This window comes from Gallinula chloropus (assembly GCF_964237585.1).
Source record: "Gallinula chloropus genome assembly, chromosome: 1".
Lineage (NCBI taxonomy): Eukaryota > Metazoa > Chordata > Aves > Gruiformes > Rallidae > Gallinula > Gallinula chloropus.
The window spans coordinates 136145559-136162012 of NC_140085.1; the positions used below are offsets into that span (position 1 = coordinate 136145559).

The 16454-nt window shown below is 36.7% G+C and overlaps 1 protein-coding gene across 1 annotated transcript in view; it reads left to right on the forward strand.

Annotated features, from left to right (window-relative positions):
- ANOS1 (anosmin 1) overlaps positions 1–16454 on the forward strand; it is a gene marked incomplete at both ends in the record, with an annotated part of 128970 nt that overhangs the window by 93713 nt on the left and 18803 nt on the right. Inside the window, 3 exons of the mRNA XM_084270833.1 lie at positions 4041–4243; positions 6679–6826; positions 10496–10645. Of these exons, the coding sequence (XP_084126959.1) occupies positions 4041–4243; positions 6679–6826; positions 10496–10645 (501 nt within the window). The remainder of the gene's footprint in view (positions 1–4040; positions 4244–6678; positions 6827–10495; positions 10646–16454) is intronic.

Here is a 16454-nt window from a genome sequence, read left to right on the forward strand (position 1 = left end):
GCTGGCTGTGCCAAGTTCTAGTATATATATAATGACTTCTATTTTATTTGAGTTGTAGTATAAACTGCAAAGGAAAAGCTACAACTATCATCCTTTTTTTCTGCAAACTGGAGAATTTGATTTAACACTCAGATAAATCTGTGTATATAAAATTTCAGAACTTTACATTTGAAAAACTGGCAGTAGTTTCCATTCCAGTAATTTAATGTTCATGTATCTGAATTATACATGTGGGCAGTCAGTCAAAGGGATGACAGAGATATGAAGACAAACAGTAGAGTGGCTGTTAGCTTCATGGTCAGCAGAATGCCAGTTTAGCTTCATAGTCAGGTTAACAAACACCTTATGTATATAAGCTTTATAATCCAGTGCCAGTTATTAGAACTTAAAGTGTTTCAGCATGACTTGTACACTACTTTTAATGTCTGCACAGACATAGGCATACCAGAGCACCTTGTAGAAGCATGGCTTTCCCATTCAATAATGCAAGAGTGAAGGGATAAAAATATCAGAAAAGAACAACCGGTCCTTTATCTGGTAACTGGCAGACATGCATTATAGAGGAGCATGCTCTTATACTTTACAGTTTATGTGTGTGTAGGGTGTTTTGGTTATTTGGGGGGAGGGAGTGAAGAGGTCTGGGTGGGTTATTTTTCTTGGGTTTTGTTTTGGTTTTGAGGGTGGGGTTGGGGGGGCTTGGGTTTTTTCCTATTAATAACAGAGATCACAGTATCTTGTTTGGCTGCTCTTCCTTCCCACCTACTTGTTTTGCTGGTGAAATTCAATCCTTTCAAATGAAAGAAAAGATTTGTGGCTTACATAATGATAGCTCTATCAGTTTTACTAGCGATGAGTGTAACAAATGTATAGAAATAGGGGACTAAGTTATATAGTTGTACTGAAATACTTAATATGGAATGGATCCTAAGCTTGTATAAAATGCTTACTAAGTGATAATACACCCCAAATCCAAGAAATATTTTACTATTGTGTCACCTCAGTCAGACAGGGTTTTTTCAGATAATTACATGGAAAAATGTAATAAATTGTTCAACGTTGGCATTTTATGTCCTTTTAGTTCATTATTTTCTCCAGCTAAGTCTACTAGTTTTAAAAAAGGTCTTCTAGAGGATGTGGCGCTTTCCAGTGTCTGTCCTTTTCATGTCTGTCAGCTACAGATCTCCCTTTCTTCTCTCCCTGCCATCACCAGTCTTCCTCCTGTTCATTGGCATTTTTGTGGATGATGTTTTCAAGGCTTGCAAAAGAGAGACTTTGAAGAAAGGGGGCATTTGGGAAAATGTTTGTTATTGCTGTATTGTTTCACATGTATATTCCCTCTAAGGGGACGTTTATTCTTTCCTTAATTGTAATTACCAAATTATTTTTAATACAATATTTACATTCTCCCATAGGAAAGGAGGTTTTCTTTTACTAGTCGGTTTTCTTTTAAATATGGATCAGCATTTTGTCTGCTGACTGGACTGTAGTGAACACAGAAGAAATGCTATTGATGGAGTATTCCTTTCAATAAATTGTGTAATTATAAAAAGTACAGGGTGAAATGCTGGTGCTAGCTATAGAAACCAGAGAAAGGATCTATTAGTTTCAATAGGCACCAATTAGTTATTCTTTACCGGTTTCCTTTTCTGCTTATGTTACTGGGGAAAACATGGATGTTTCAAGTTACCTTAAAAAAGTAATTCCTGTGATTCTGAGACATATAAAAGCTCTGCTCTGGTCAATTGCTGACTTTATACAAGGAAAATGACAGACTGTCTTGCATTATTATGGGGACAGAAAAAGAAGAACATAAAGTTGGTTGTTTGCTTTTAGACCTAGTAAAACATTGTTAATATAAATTCAAAAGTATTTTAATCATGTACCACATTTTGTCTGGAAGTTCTATTTAATTTAACTTCTAGATTTTTTTAATGGCTCTTAGGTTCTTTTGTAGATGCAGAATGAAGACACAAATGGTTTATGGTTTGAATTGTTTTTGTTTATATCTGACCATTGTGAAGACATATTCTCTGAAACACTTTAATTCTGTCCCATATGTTATTTATACATAATATATGATACACAGTACTTCTGGGAGATAACCTGAATAATTCACCTACAGTAATATGATCATGTTGCACTTCAGGTTATAAATGTTTTATTGCTACAATACATTGTCATATAAGGTAAAAAGCCCTAACATTTTAAATCAGTAAAGATTAATGCTTTGAATTTTGTATTTATGAATTATGATTCCATTTATATTTATTGTACCCAAATCTCACTTTACATCTACTGATTTTATTAAACCTGTGAAGTAAATGAAAAGTTGTGTTAGACAACAGAACAAACCATTTAACTAAATTAATCTCTTAAATATATCTCCTCCAATATAAATAGCTTTCTATGCTTTAACATGGAGTTGTTGGCTACTTCACAGGTAAGGAAGTAAGTGTAAGAGCAGTGCTTCTCCAAAGCCAGAAAATAATAAAGGGAACTGGCTGATTAAAAAACTGAGAAGAAATAGAGAATTATCATTATTTTGAAAATTAAGTTCAAATTTCCAGAATTCTTAAACTTAAGTATGCTCTGTAACTTTTATGGCCAAAAGTTAGGTTGAATTATATGTGTGAGGAAACAGGGGCATCCATTCCTATTTAACTAAAATGGCATGCGTGAGGAAACAGAAGCATCCATTGTTACTTAACCAGGAGTCCTGTTAAATAACAGGAATAAGCCATTTAAAGCTGATCTTTAAAAAGGAAATGTTGTCTTTGCTAATTCTAAATGTGTCAGTTTGCATGAACTAAATGATAGAATTTTTCAGTGAGACCATTTGTCAGAGGGATTATTTTATGAACTTAGCAAGTCTGGAAAGTTTATTTAACAGCTCATTTACCATTATAAAAAGATGCAGGTGAACCATGCTGTAAGTGAGTGCCTGGTATTCCCTCTGCACACCTCCAGTTTTATTTCTGGCAGGTAATAGATTACATGACAATGTTTCTTTAAATCAGATTGTTTCTCCATGGCTACAGGCTCATAGCATGCCTTTTATTACCATGAATTTCCTTTATTCTGCTTGATATACTTCTGGTTTTTGGTAGGTGGTTTTTTTTTTGGTCACACTGTTTACTTAAATTTTGGGTTTGTAGTTTCATTGTATTTTGTCACCAATGTTTGGCTATCATGGGTATTTAAAAAAAAAGTAGGAATTAAAAAGTAGGAGTTAGTAAACAGCTAATTTGACATTCAGAAGCTCAATTGCAAAATTACTGAGTCACTGAGTACAAGGATATTGTAACAGTGGGTTCCCAAGGAGGATGCAGCATTGAATATTGGATAAGGTTTGGTTCTGGAACCTCTGACTATCAGGATGTCCTTCTTGACTCTAGGGTCAGCACAGAGACATCTATAGGAATATTTCAGTTGCTAGTCACCAGAAATCAAACCAGAACATGGAACAAAATCACAAGGGTAGCTAATGTCTTTGTTGTGCTATAAAAAGCCTTTAATAGACTCTTTGACATCATAATACATCATTTCATATTCATTGTAAGGAAGTGTTTATGTCCTGTGGTGGTAGATATCGATACTAGAATTTTGAAGAAAGATTGACCATGTCAAAACAGAGTTTTATCATGTGAGAATTGTCTGGAAACACTGAAAAAAATATTCAGTGTTTTCACCACACAATTATGTGATGACTATTCAAGGTCACTTGTAGAACATGAGTGTTTCATATTCAGAAGTAAAGGTCCAGTACATAAAGCTTTGTAACATTTCTGAACTATTAACAGTAGAGAATAATGACAAAACTACATGCTAACCCACGATTTTTATTTCAGTAGAGTTTGAATTTCTAGAATTTGAAAGAAGCCATGTCAGTTATGCAAAATTTTTATCTGAATTTTCTTCAGTGCATTGAGAGTGTTTAATCCAGTTTTTGTATGCCTGGTAAATACATAAGATGAAGATGATCTTTTACTTATTGAAGATGATCTTTACTTTAGAATCTTTTTGTTTATTTTAAATTCCAGATCCATCTGCTCCACCAGCTCCATCTAATATCAGAATTGCCAATATCAGTGCAAACAATGATGGGAGTGTAAATGTAATGATTACTTGGGATCTTCCAGAAGAACCTGATATCCCAGTGCACCACTACAAAGTCTTCTGGAGCTGGACATACAGCAAATATGTAATCCCAGCTAAAAAAAAGAAAAGGAAGATTACTGAGGGGGTAAGAAAGAAACCAGTAAATGAAACAGAAATATGGTGCTTTTTTCTGGCACAAAATAGAGTGTAAGTAGAAAATACATGAGAAATTGCAATTATTTCAGCAGCTGGTAAAGTAACGGTCTTAATTTTTAATATCACCAACCCCATTGATAGTTTGGACCTCTGATCTTTCACTGAACTCAGAGGGAGAAGTAGACTTCTACCCTTGAATGCAGGTAAATACTGTAAGATTTTGGAGGAGAGATGAATAGAAAGTTGAATACTGTTTGCCCTCTAAATTGAGGCTGATTTTCTGAGTGCTTCTTAAAGATACGGTGCTTGTTATATTTAAAAAGCCAAACATCATTTGTCACATTGTTCACTATGCAACCAAAACTCATGATACTATCATATACAGTAACCATTAAATAGTCAGTATAGTTCCAAAGTCAAAACAGACCCAAAACTCTTTAAATAAGATGCTGTACCGAAGATCTGACATGCTTCTGTAGCAACAAGTTCCTATGAGTTTCCTCAATGATGCATCAAATATTGCTCTACTGGAAAACTACCTCTTGTGATATCCTTAAGTATGTTACATATTATTTTAAAGTAGTTAATAGAAATAGAAATCAATTAAAAATAGGCTGAACTTATTTCTTGGTGTTTCTAAAGAATGCACTGTGAGAATTTGGTCCCTTGTCTATGTTACCTGTGTGTTTTGTCTCTGGCTGCCCACTTGCAATGTGATGAATGACAGCCTGAGGGTTTTAGTTCCCTCTCTGTCCCTCAGTCACTAATGAATGTTGTGTGCTGAGTTCATCTGCAGCAGATGGACACAACAGAGGCACCACCATGCTGGACCCATGCCTTCTCATGGGAATTGGTGGGTGATTGGGATCTGGAGGCTGCTAAGCCACCACTACCAGCTCTGTGCTGGACAGACAAGAAAAGGAAATTTCCCTTCAAATGTAGATAATATGAAGTAATTTCAGGGACTGAGTTATCTTGGTTCTTCGTGTCTACTTCAGTTAAATACTTTTTTTTCTTTTTTTAAAGTACATATAGAAAAGAAAGTTGCTTCCTCTCTGTACTTTAAAAAAATGTACTTTAGCAAGATAGGAGTAGTGTTGGACTGTGCTGGGTAGAAAAGGTTGTTTCTCAGGAAATCTGCCATTGCCCTGAGTTCTTAATGGCAGAGGCTACAGCCGAAAGATAAAGAGAGGCTTTCTCTCCACAAGCTAGTCCTTAAATCACAAAACTCCTCCCCCTGCCTCCCTGGCCTTGGTGTCTGCACAGTTTCTTACATCTTCTCACTCCCTTCTCTGGTGGCAAAATGCGGCTGCTTGTGGTGTTTTTTCTCCTAAATGTGATTCCCAGAGGCCTGTGACCGTGACTGATGGGCTCGGCCTTGGTCAGCAACGACTCCGGCCTTGAGCCAGCTGGAGTTTGCTCTGTCAGGCCTGCAGAAAGCTTCTGGCTGCTTTTTGCAGAAGGCACTGCTACAGCCCCCCTTCTCCACCAGAAGCCAGCCATGCAAAACTAAACCAGGATGCTTTTGACAATCGCAGAAGCGTTCAATATGGCAGTATCTGATTATCTTTTTCACTCTGGTTTAACTCTCAAAGTTCAGAGACACAAAGTATTCTAATGAAACCATGAGCTGATGTCTTCTGTCTGAGATAAGGGCTAGAAGGGCATTCGATAAACAAATTCACGGAAATTTAGATACGTAAGAATACTAAGAAACCTTGGCTCTTCTTTTCAGTATCATGGGACTTGCCTTAATTTATGGATTACTGGCTGGAGAATGATAATCCTCTTCTGGTATTTCCCCAGTTAAGACACTTCCATGACAATGGAGACTATATTTTTTTCTTTTCTGTTTTCCATTCTATAGCATAAAAGTGTTCTTATCAATGAGGGAATATTTTTGGCTGTGGGTTTTGTTTTGTTTGTTTTTCATTTATGTTTTCAACACCTGAAACAAATAGAAAATATTGACAAATGCACTGAACATTGGATTTAGCTTCAGACTAACTGTCTCTAGAAAAAGTTTTCAGTTACTTTGCTAACACAGAATAAAATAAGTTTTTAATAAAAGGTTTTAATTTCTTTGGCTGAGTAATTTTGGTATAATGAAAAAAAATCAACTTGTTGTATGTAAAAAAAGACCCTTTCATTTTCACCTAAACAATAGATGTCTGTATTTGCCAAGTAATGGCCAAAATTATGTAAACATCAAGAAGATCAGTATTTCAAAAAGTCAGAGAAAAGCAGAGTCCAATAAAACATGTTTTAAAGAAAGGCAATTTTGATGTGCTGAAATTTATACATCAATTTTGTTTTCTAATTTCAAAAGAGTCATATGCCTAAGTTAACAGGCCTGCTTTTTTCAACGGCCTGTGTTTCAGTAATACTATAACTACTTTGTATATTTATTCTCCTCTATTATAGGCCCAAAATTATGTGGTCCTGGAGGGACTCCAACCCAACAGCAACTACAATGTAGAACTGCAGGCAGTAACACGTTGGGGTCAAATACGCCTAAAAAGTGCTAAGGTTTCTCTTCATTTTAGCACCACTCAGGACATCAGGAACAACAGTGAGTATTTGTATTCAAACATCCGAATTATTTGTGTCTTCTTTATCTGGAACTTGAATGTTTTATATGATGGTTTCTTGAGTTAAAAATAATTTTCTTAAAGTCTTCTGTTTTGTATCATAATGATCCTGTCTTGGTGAAACTAAGTAACCTTGTAAGGTTAAATTTCTTATCTAAAAATTGTCCATGGTTTTTGCTTAATTCTTTATCTCAGAGCCTACTCACCTGAAATAAACAAATGCAATGGCAATGGAAGCGTTTGCATGATGGAGGTGTTAATATGTCTTAAATGTGATTCAGCTTTAAATGCATACTATGTATCTCAGTGGCTAGAAAAATACCATCTCTTTGTCTTAACTGGACAGTTTTAGCTTGCAATGTTTTTCAAAAACCTAGCTATTTTGAGAAGCCCATCAAATCAGATTCTTGGACTATGCAAATATGTATCTACTATGCAATGATATAAAACATCAACTTTTCTATTAGGGAATCTAAAATGTTCCATGCCTGGCAAGCCATGAATGCTCAAGAAATTATTTCTAAAGAAATTAGAAGTTTCTGTGAAGTTCTAAATCTCAGGGCTAAACTTTAAGTTGTTACGTTTTCAGTCCAGTCATCTTGACTGGCATTTCACCAGATTATGTCATAACTCTGAGAAAGAACATATAACCGAATTTATTTTACATAAGGTCACAGGAGAAGGCTGGCAGCTGGATTTCAGCTGAGTCTGAGCTGCATCCTGGTAACTAGGATGAAATTCTGGGTGCCTCTGCACACACCTAGCCAAAGTGACATTGGGCAAGCCGTTGAATTTCATTCTCTGATTTTACAATGAGAATAGCTTTATAAACTTTCCTGTTGTGTGAGCAGGGGTAATTAATCAACTGAAGTTTGCCAGGCTTTGTTGTTAGTCCCGACATGAGGTCAGATCATCATACTCTTTAAACATGATAGTAAATAAAAACTTTATATATAACAAAACCCTCAAAACTGAAGCTGAGTATTTGAGATTGGACTGGGTCATTCTCTACACACTGAGAAACCTATTCATTGGTAGTGCTGTGTCAACCCTCCATAGTCTCACTGATGGTCTTGTGGTATATATCACCAGTGGGTTTGTGTTGGGAGCAGATTTTGTTTCAGTTTTTGCTTTCCAAAAGGTGTTTTTCAGAATCGGATGCAGATCCCATCTAATTTATTACTTACAAATCCTCTACCAAAATGAGTTCGTTTACCCTATACCTCACTTTTGACTCGGGTGGTTTTATCGCTTTCTCTGCAGTCCAGCGGTACCTCTTTACTATCATTATCGCAGCTAGATCTAAATTCCTTCCACAGTTTTGCTTGGATAATCCTGCCCTCTCCTTGATTGTTTACTTCATAAAACAGGCCACCAGTAGTTTCTGTGAAAGTCTGCTATCTACTAATATCTAATTGATACAGACTTTCTATTGCCTCGTGCTTTTTTCCCTTTACTGTGGTTAACTGTTTTGGTCTAAAAGGTTAATTAATTGTTGTATTGATTTTTAAATCAGAGTAATACTTTTATTTTCTCATATAGTTCAAGTATTTGACTATGTCCAACTTAGGAATATCCATTTAGCTAATGAGCAGTTAATGAGCAGTATGTTCTTTTAAAATGCAAATCAATGCCTGTAAGAAATAAGCCACTTCAATAATAAGTTTGTAGACAATTCTGAGCATCCTTTCTGTTAAAGCCATGAAATAAAGGATTCAAAATTCTTTGAACTTAAACCACTTATGTCACACTTCAGTGGATAGAGCACTCTGTTGAGAAGTGTATTTGGAACTTTTTTGACTTAAAAAAAAAAAAAAAAGGCTAGATTATAGTTTACACAGAAAAGCAAATAAAAATTACTCCCGGAGGAGATGCAAATTCATATCCTGCATCTCACTGTAGTTAGTTCGGTACAGAGCCAGTCCTGCTTGAGGTATTTTTGAGAATACTCAGAAGCAGATGGAGAAATATGAAAAAGAAAAAAATAAATTGCCTGAAATATTATCTAGGACATGACATTCATGCCCTCTCTTTATTTAGGGACTTCCATGGCCTTTGGGAAGTAGTTCCAGAAGCAACATGCCAATTTTGCTGAAGTCCCACTGTCAGTTGCTCTATTCTCTGGGGAATTAAGCTCTGTTTTTTTAGGTGTCTGTTCCTATTGTCAGAGTAGATAGTAGTAGACCATAACCCGCTGAAGTAATTTAGTCCTACAGACCTCTGTGAGCTTTGACCCTGGCCCTCTGGCGTTAAATTTCCCCACACTCGGAAACACATTGCCCCACTATATTTGTATGCTTCACTTCTGGGAAATGCAGCAAGAGTCTCTCTCTCTCTCTACCTTAAATAGAAATAGTCTAAATCGGTGTCCTGTTTTTTCCAGAAGTGGAGCAGACAGAGAACAGCAAATTGGAGATCTACTAAAATTAAAATACTTTGAGTTGAGGTATACCTAATAGATTTAAGTTCATGCTTTATCACTTTTTGATTTCCTCTTGGGTAGCATAAATGTTATGGTTGCTTTGAGAAAGAATTTGCTTAAATTTGGTAGCTTTAATTTTAAAGGAGCCAACGAAATTTAAAATTGTATCAGATTAGACAAACGCTTGACAAAGTAAAATTCTGCCGAAAAGCAAGTGGTGTTCAGCTGAGGGTGCATGTAGAGCACAGTGTTCATGTTTACGTGTTACTCATAGTAATTATTGAAACCTGAGTTTTGCTTTCTCTCCATGTAGTTAATAATTTGCCACTTCCTAGTTATTAGAATCTTTATTTTTCATTTAGGTGTGTTACTCAATTAAATCCAGCTTTTTTGTTAATCTGATGCAAACACTTAATCAGAACTGATAAATTTGCAAGTGTGCATTGAAAATGCAGTTCAAATCAGTGTTGCTCTCTTTTCAACTGGAAATATCTGGAAATACTGTCAACCCTGCTAAGTGTGGATGAACTGCTGCCAAGTGAAATGCTTGATGAAGGACATCCCGTTACCATTGCTTGTTGGAAGCTAGGCACATAACGCTGAGGGAGTTGCTCAAAATTAATTCTACCCTTAACATGTTTTCCTAAGAATTCGCTGTTCACTGTTGGAAACAGGAAAGTGGGCAGGAAAGAGCTTTAATCTGACCAGAGTGTTCTTATATAGCATAGCAAAGGGCTATACTTACTTATACTTTGATGTAATAACCACATGTGGCACTCTGTGGGTTACACTCAATGCCATCCTTGGACTTTGTGTATATTCAAACATAACACAAATATAAATACCATGAATGACTAGGCAGATGTACTGCTAGACACTGTGCCTGTTTAAAATATTGATGTGTTAATATTTCTTAGGTTTGGGGATATAAATACACTCCCTTTCTTTACTCTTCTTTTGAAAATCTACAGAGCATTTTCATATTAATACGTATTTATCCTTTTCTCTCTCTGTCCAAAATATTTTTGTCTGAATTTCAAGAAATCGATATGCTTTTTAACGATTATAGGCAGTTTGTTTGTTACATTAATTTCATTCAAGTAAGTTACTGAAATAAGATCATTTAGATTAAAAATAATATTATTTTCTGGATTTCAGCACTGTTAACATTGTCATTATATGGCACTGTACTTAAATAAATAATTCCTGATTGTTCTGTGCATCGCAGAGGAGCAGACATCTGCTGGAAAACCCCAGAAAGGACTAATGGAGTCTTATCCAACATTTCAAAGAAGAAAACCCACTCGTTTTCTTAAAATTGGAACTCCTTTCTATCAGGACAATCAACTTCAGGTCAAAGTCTACTGGAAGAAGACAGGTTTGTCAGATTTTTCTTTTACTGTTTTATTTAAGGATGAACTCTCTCATCTGCTACTCCAGAGTTTTAGAACACTGATAAAGAACCTTGTGTAATCATTTAAAGTTGAATCCTACACCTATCCTCTCTTCCCTTCACCTTTATGTTAGAGTGAAACATTGCCTCTCCTCTTTTTGTTATGTATATGTGAAGGGGAAATGTGTGTACCAGAGAGAAATCAACTACCCAAGAATTGCAGTCAGTCAGGACACTGAATCTTCCCAGAGCTGAGATAATTCTTAGTTCAGTGGAAATTGCTTCTGTAAAGTTTTAAATAGGGAAGCAGAATTTGGCCTTATGTTCAACAGAGCTTTTCTGGCTATGAATGTTGTGTCACTGGAGTGTGGCCGGATGGTCTCCGACACATACAGTTCCCAGGTGGATTTTCTGCTGATGCCACTGCCTTTTCACTTGTGGGACTTTTTCCTTTGAGAAATGAGCCAGGAAATGAATGTATATGGAAATCATGTGGTAGTGTCACAAAAGTTAAACTGGAGCTTGAACCACAAAATTTAGAGTTACACTGCCTCATGTTAAGGCCATAATAGGCTTTATGCCAAACTTTATCAGTCACCTTGAATTAGAACAGGATGAATAGTTGGCCACAATCACTGGAAAAATCTTTTAAGTTGGTTTTCTGCTAGACTTCATGGACCCTTCTGTTTTTCAGAAAGACCTAACAACAGTTTTACGTCTGTGACTTCCAATCTAAAGAAAAATGCCATAAATTTGAAGTCTCCAATCAGATTCATAAAATGAAAAAGGCATTTTCCTTTCTTGCACTCTTAGGAACATTTTCATTGTTAAGCATTGCTCCAGCTTAACCATAACAGGTTCATATGCTGGTATTTGAAAATAGACTAACACTATTAGTGTTTTAACTTGGAGCAATCTGCATGTGTAGCAGTGGCACATGAATAAAATCCATTCATTTTGCTACAAAATGGGTAATCACCTTTTCTTCTGGAATTTTTCAAACAATTTTAGAAATATTTAGGTTCTTTTCAGGTTCAGGTGTATGCGGAACCACCCTGAATGAAGAAAGTCTATATAACCATTCAATTATGCTATGTAGCATATGTCACACTGGATGGTATGAATTATAAGAGGTATCCATTGCTCCTTATAAAGTGCCTGCCTGTTTGAATGGTAACGTTTCTAGCCCAGCAAATCCAATACTTTCAAATCAGGTGCTTCATATATTCCTCCATAAAATCTGTAAACTTTGACTCAGCTTGACTACAGACACATTTTAAATTTTTGTTCCTATCTTGGCTATGCTAGGGGGTTTTTTCCTAGATTTTCCCATTATATTTCACTTTTGCCTAACTCTTTGGAAAGCTAGAATAATTTAAAGTTTAAATAAAAAGTGAGGCATTTTTAACTGTGAATACCAAGTTTACCTAACAGTATGCTTTTTGTTATCCAAAGTGAGTTTTATGTATTCTGGGCTTGAGACTGATCGATCACCTTAAGCTTTAGACTTCTGGAAGTGAGATGTCAGCTTGTTGTCCAAGCTCCTTTTACAGTCAAAAAAGAAAATCAGATGACTTCTGAAGCAAGTAATCCCACACAACAGCTCAATCAGATCTCTCTCTTCCTTACAGGAACAGGACAGTACTCAAGGGAGTCTAGATAACTGATTTGTAGAAGGTTTAAAGATGCCTAACACCTTTTTCTGAGCTGAGGTTTAATTCTGGGCAGTTTGAACAAAGAAAATTTAGGGACATTACTCAAAGATGAGGAGACTGTGATATCTCCCCCAGGTGTTGCCAGGTTGTGCAACTCACAGTCTACAGGGAAGATTCAGTCCAATGCAGCAATTGATCCAGTTGCAGACCTTTTCCTGACAGCCTGTTTCCAGAAGAAAGGTTATATGTCATATGACCAAATGCCACCACCCCTAGTGAAATTCCCCTTACAAGTACTTTTCCAAATCCATTGTTATAGTTGAAAGAGGAAAAATCATGATGGTATAGCAACATTCATCTTGCTCTAAAGTAGTTATTTTGAATTGGTGTCCGCTAATTATAATGGTAACTTGAATATTGAACTTATTTGGAGATGTTACACCATAGTTGCTTAAATGTTGACATCTAAATCTGTAGCTGAATCCCACACTCTGTTACATACCTGGAAGTAACATTTGTAGTGAACGTTACGAATCGCTATAAAAAGAAATAAGATGGTATTCTCATAGCGGCTGAGACAAGAGGTAATTAAATTTAATTAAGAAGGGGAGTGTTTTGTAGCTTGGAAATAGCAATGTTTGGAAGTGGTGTAGTCCCCACAGTTGGAGATCTTCAGAGACAGATACGGCACAGAACGGTTAGAAATGACATGGATTTACACAGTCACCTAGTGACCAGGATGGACCAGTTGAGTTCCTGAGTTGACTCATCAACTCATCATTCCTCAGCTGACTCATCTTGTGTGAATCTGTGCACGTCCGGCTATTTAAGGGGACCCTTTATACAAGAGGTCTGTTCTGGTTACCAGGTGGGAGTGAGCTGTCAGGTGCACTGGGGTGTTTAGGTGTATGCCCCAGCCACGCAGTGGAAATTGCCTTCGTTTTTCTCACATGACGACCAGTGATAGCAAAGGTGTGTGAAGAAGGGCAGACTGTGGCGTTTTGTCAGGCTTGCTGGTTTATTTTCCTGTTCTGAGAAATAAAATACCCGTGTTCTGAGCGGCACCACATGCAGTAACTCAGCAGGGGCCACTGCCTCACGCGGAACTGAAATATAGCCAGCTACCTGCTCCCGAGAAGCTGGCAGCTTCTAAAAGCTCTTACAGGAGTTCGGGGGTTATGTAGTACACGGATGAGGAACTGACTGCAAATTTACTTGTGACAATTTACTGCAGAGCAAGTCTTTTTCGCTGTGTGAGGAGCACAGCAGGAGCAGCGTCTCGGCTGAGTCGTGTCTGTATGAAAGGCAGCAGTTGCTGGAGCCCGCTGCACTGGGAACTGTACCCGCACGTCTTTCTCCTTTATGAACTGCACTGTCTCGAGGCGTGTTCAGGGAGTTGTAGGAGCTATGAGAGTGCAGCAACTATAATAGAAAATACTGAGAGGGTGTTTACCTCTGCCTACTCAATGGCCGAGCCCTAGGCTGTTTTCACTGCAGATAGGCAATCAGAGTTCAAATCCTTCCTGACAGGGATTTGACCTCTGTGTCTTCTATGTGGTGGATGAAAAAAGGAGTCCCTGTTGGTGCTCTGATGTTCTCATTATTTTATAGCTTGCTTTTAAAACAACGTTTTTTGGTACAGGGATGCTGGCATTCTGTAGTCCTAAATTAGGATGTGTGACTTGAAAAGAAAAATTTATAACATCATATCGTGAAAGTATGTGAAGTAAGTGTATTGATAAAGTTAAGAGTTCCCATGACATAAAAAATAATTAAAAAAAAATACGAGTCTTGAGCTTGAATATGTTGGACATTTGTAAATTAAGCAAAAATTCAATTGGCTATAGCAATCTTTGCTTTGCCTTGTTTGATTTTAATGTTTTTAGGTACTTTCTGTGATGAATTTGTGGTCCTAACAAGAGATGGATCCAGTGGTAATAAAATAATAAGTTACTTAATATTTTTTTTTCAAGGTTAAGGCATTTAAACCAGTATGATATGTTGATAAAGAGTGCCTTTTAGCTGTAATGAAAACTTGGAACAACTACTAAAGCAGCAGTCTTTCACTGTGTAGGAATGTTGCTCATTTTGTCTAGTAACAGCTGCTCAGAAATTGTTGTATTCCTGAATTCAGTGGCCCGACTACTCTTTTTTCTTCTAATTCTGTCCAAAACCAAGATGGCTCATTTGAAGAGTTTTGTTCCGCCTCCCAGTAGTGCAGCATCAGAGCATACCACAGATTACATGAACAAACGGAAGGAAAGACTTGTGAGGATTTCTTGGAGTCTCAGACAACTTAAGAAACACTACTGGGTTCCTAAGATTGTTTTAGAGAATTACTTCACTTTCATTTGTCCCTTTGTTAGTGATAAACTGTTTTGCTTTTGAATTTGAACCACTTTACTCTCTCTAAAAAGGACAAAATAGAACAAAACCATCAAATAATTTAAATGAGTGGGATGGGACGTCTTGAGGTCAGCTGATATGCTGATTTGCTCAGAGTAGAAGTCTTGATGTTAAGCAAGTTGTTCAGTCCTGCCTGTAACACCCTGTAACAGATGTTACTGTTTTCTGACTGACAGGGAATTTGTCCTTTATGAATGTCAGGCTACCAAGGCCACTGAGCAGTTTATTCCAGCGTAGTTTAGGCTTTCCAGAACGTACCATCATGTCTCTTGACATTCAAAACAGTTCTAAGACATATTCCTCAGTGTCATTTGCAGATGTGCTTCTAGGAAGCCGGCGAAAGACTACAATGATGACATCAGTACTGAAGCTCTTGATTTTCTATCATCCCTCTGGATAGAATTGATCAGACTTTTGTCCTGTGCTACAACTGAAAGAGAGGGAGTGTTGCAAGCTATTACTGAGCTGGCTTTATTATACAGTACAGAAGTGATTGCTTATCAGTACTCAGAAACTGAACACAGTATTGGAGTTAAAGTCTGAGTAAATGGATGGAAGATCCTATTTCCATATATATGCATCATAATGTGCCACAGTTTGGTAGAAGGAAAGACTTACTTGGGCCTGCTTTTCAAACATCATTTTTTAAGTCCCATTAGCTTCAGTAAGCATGAGGCATGAATGGAATGTAGGATCGGGACTTTACATTAAAATAAATCTCTTTCTGAAACAATCTTTCAGTTTGAATGCTTCGGTAGGATGGCAATAATAACTTTACTTCAAGCTGAATGCTAGAAAAAATAACCCTGCACTTCAAGCAGTACAACGTTCTTAGCAAATGCACATAATTTTGCTAGACAGAGTCATGACAAAAGCATATTGTAATTATATGAATACAATAGCTTCTTTCTGAAAGAAGAAAATGTCTTTCACTTGCTGCCTCTGACTTAGGCCTGGGATTAGAGAAACACAGTACATTCCTTAAACAGCATGAATCCCACTTTTGTACACGAAAAGAAGAACTTACTTGTGGCCAGATTTTTTTGGCCATCTCAAACGTGTGAAATTATAAATTACGTGCTATTTGTGTTAGATAGTGCAATCAACTTAAACAAATCTCTTTTAACTCCGTGGTGCTGGATTCACAAAGTACCACCCATTCCCAAGAATGGATGCACTCTGAACCTCCTGCCAAAAAGGATTAGCTACTTAGAATAATTAAGATCCTCAGCACCTTGTGCAGTAATCAAGACTGAATGTGTGAAAATAAAAAAATAGTTATGTTTCCTCTGTTCCTCAGTGGTTTGGCAACTAGAGAGCTGAGGTTTTGGACTTCGGCTGAAAAGCCTTCAAGTTACTGCAAACTTGTATGTCTTCAGGGTGTAAAATCAAGATATTTCCTATAGACAGAAGGAAAAAATACACTTTATGAGCTCACTGCATCTTTTCTCATGACTTGCTCCAATAATGCTAATGCATAAAAATATTAGAATGTAATTTATTATGATGATTTCTTTCCCAAGCAACATGTCACAATAGTGTTTTCTAACCCATTTTTCTGCTTTCGCTACTGTTTTCTTAGTGTCTGTTTTTTGAGTATAGTGTAGCTCTCCTTGTTCAGGTAAAGCTTTAGTTACCTTCACTTACCTTTGAATGAAGTCTATGAGCATTTACTTCCCTTGTTTAAATTAAACATTTAAAGTACTTCTAGATATTTAAAATCAATATATCTG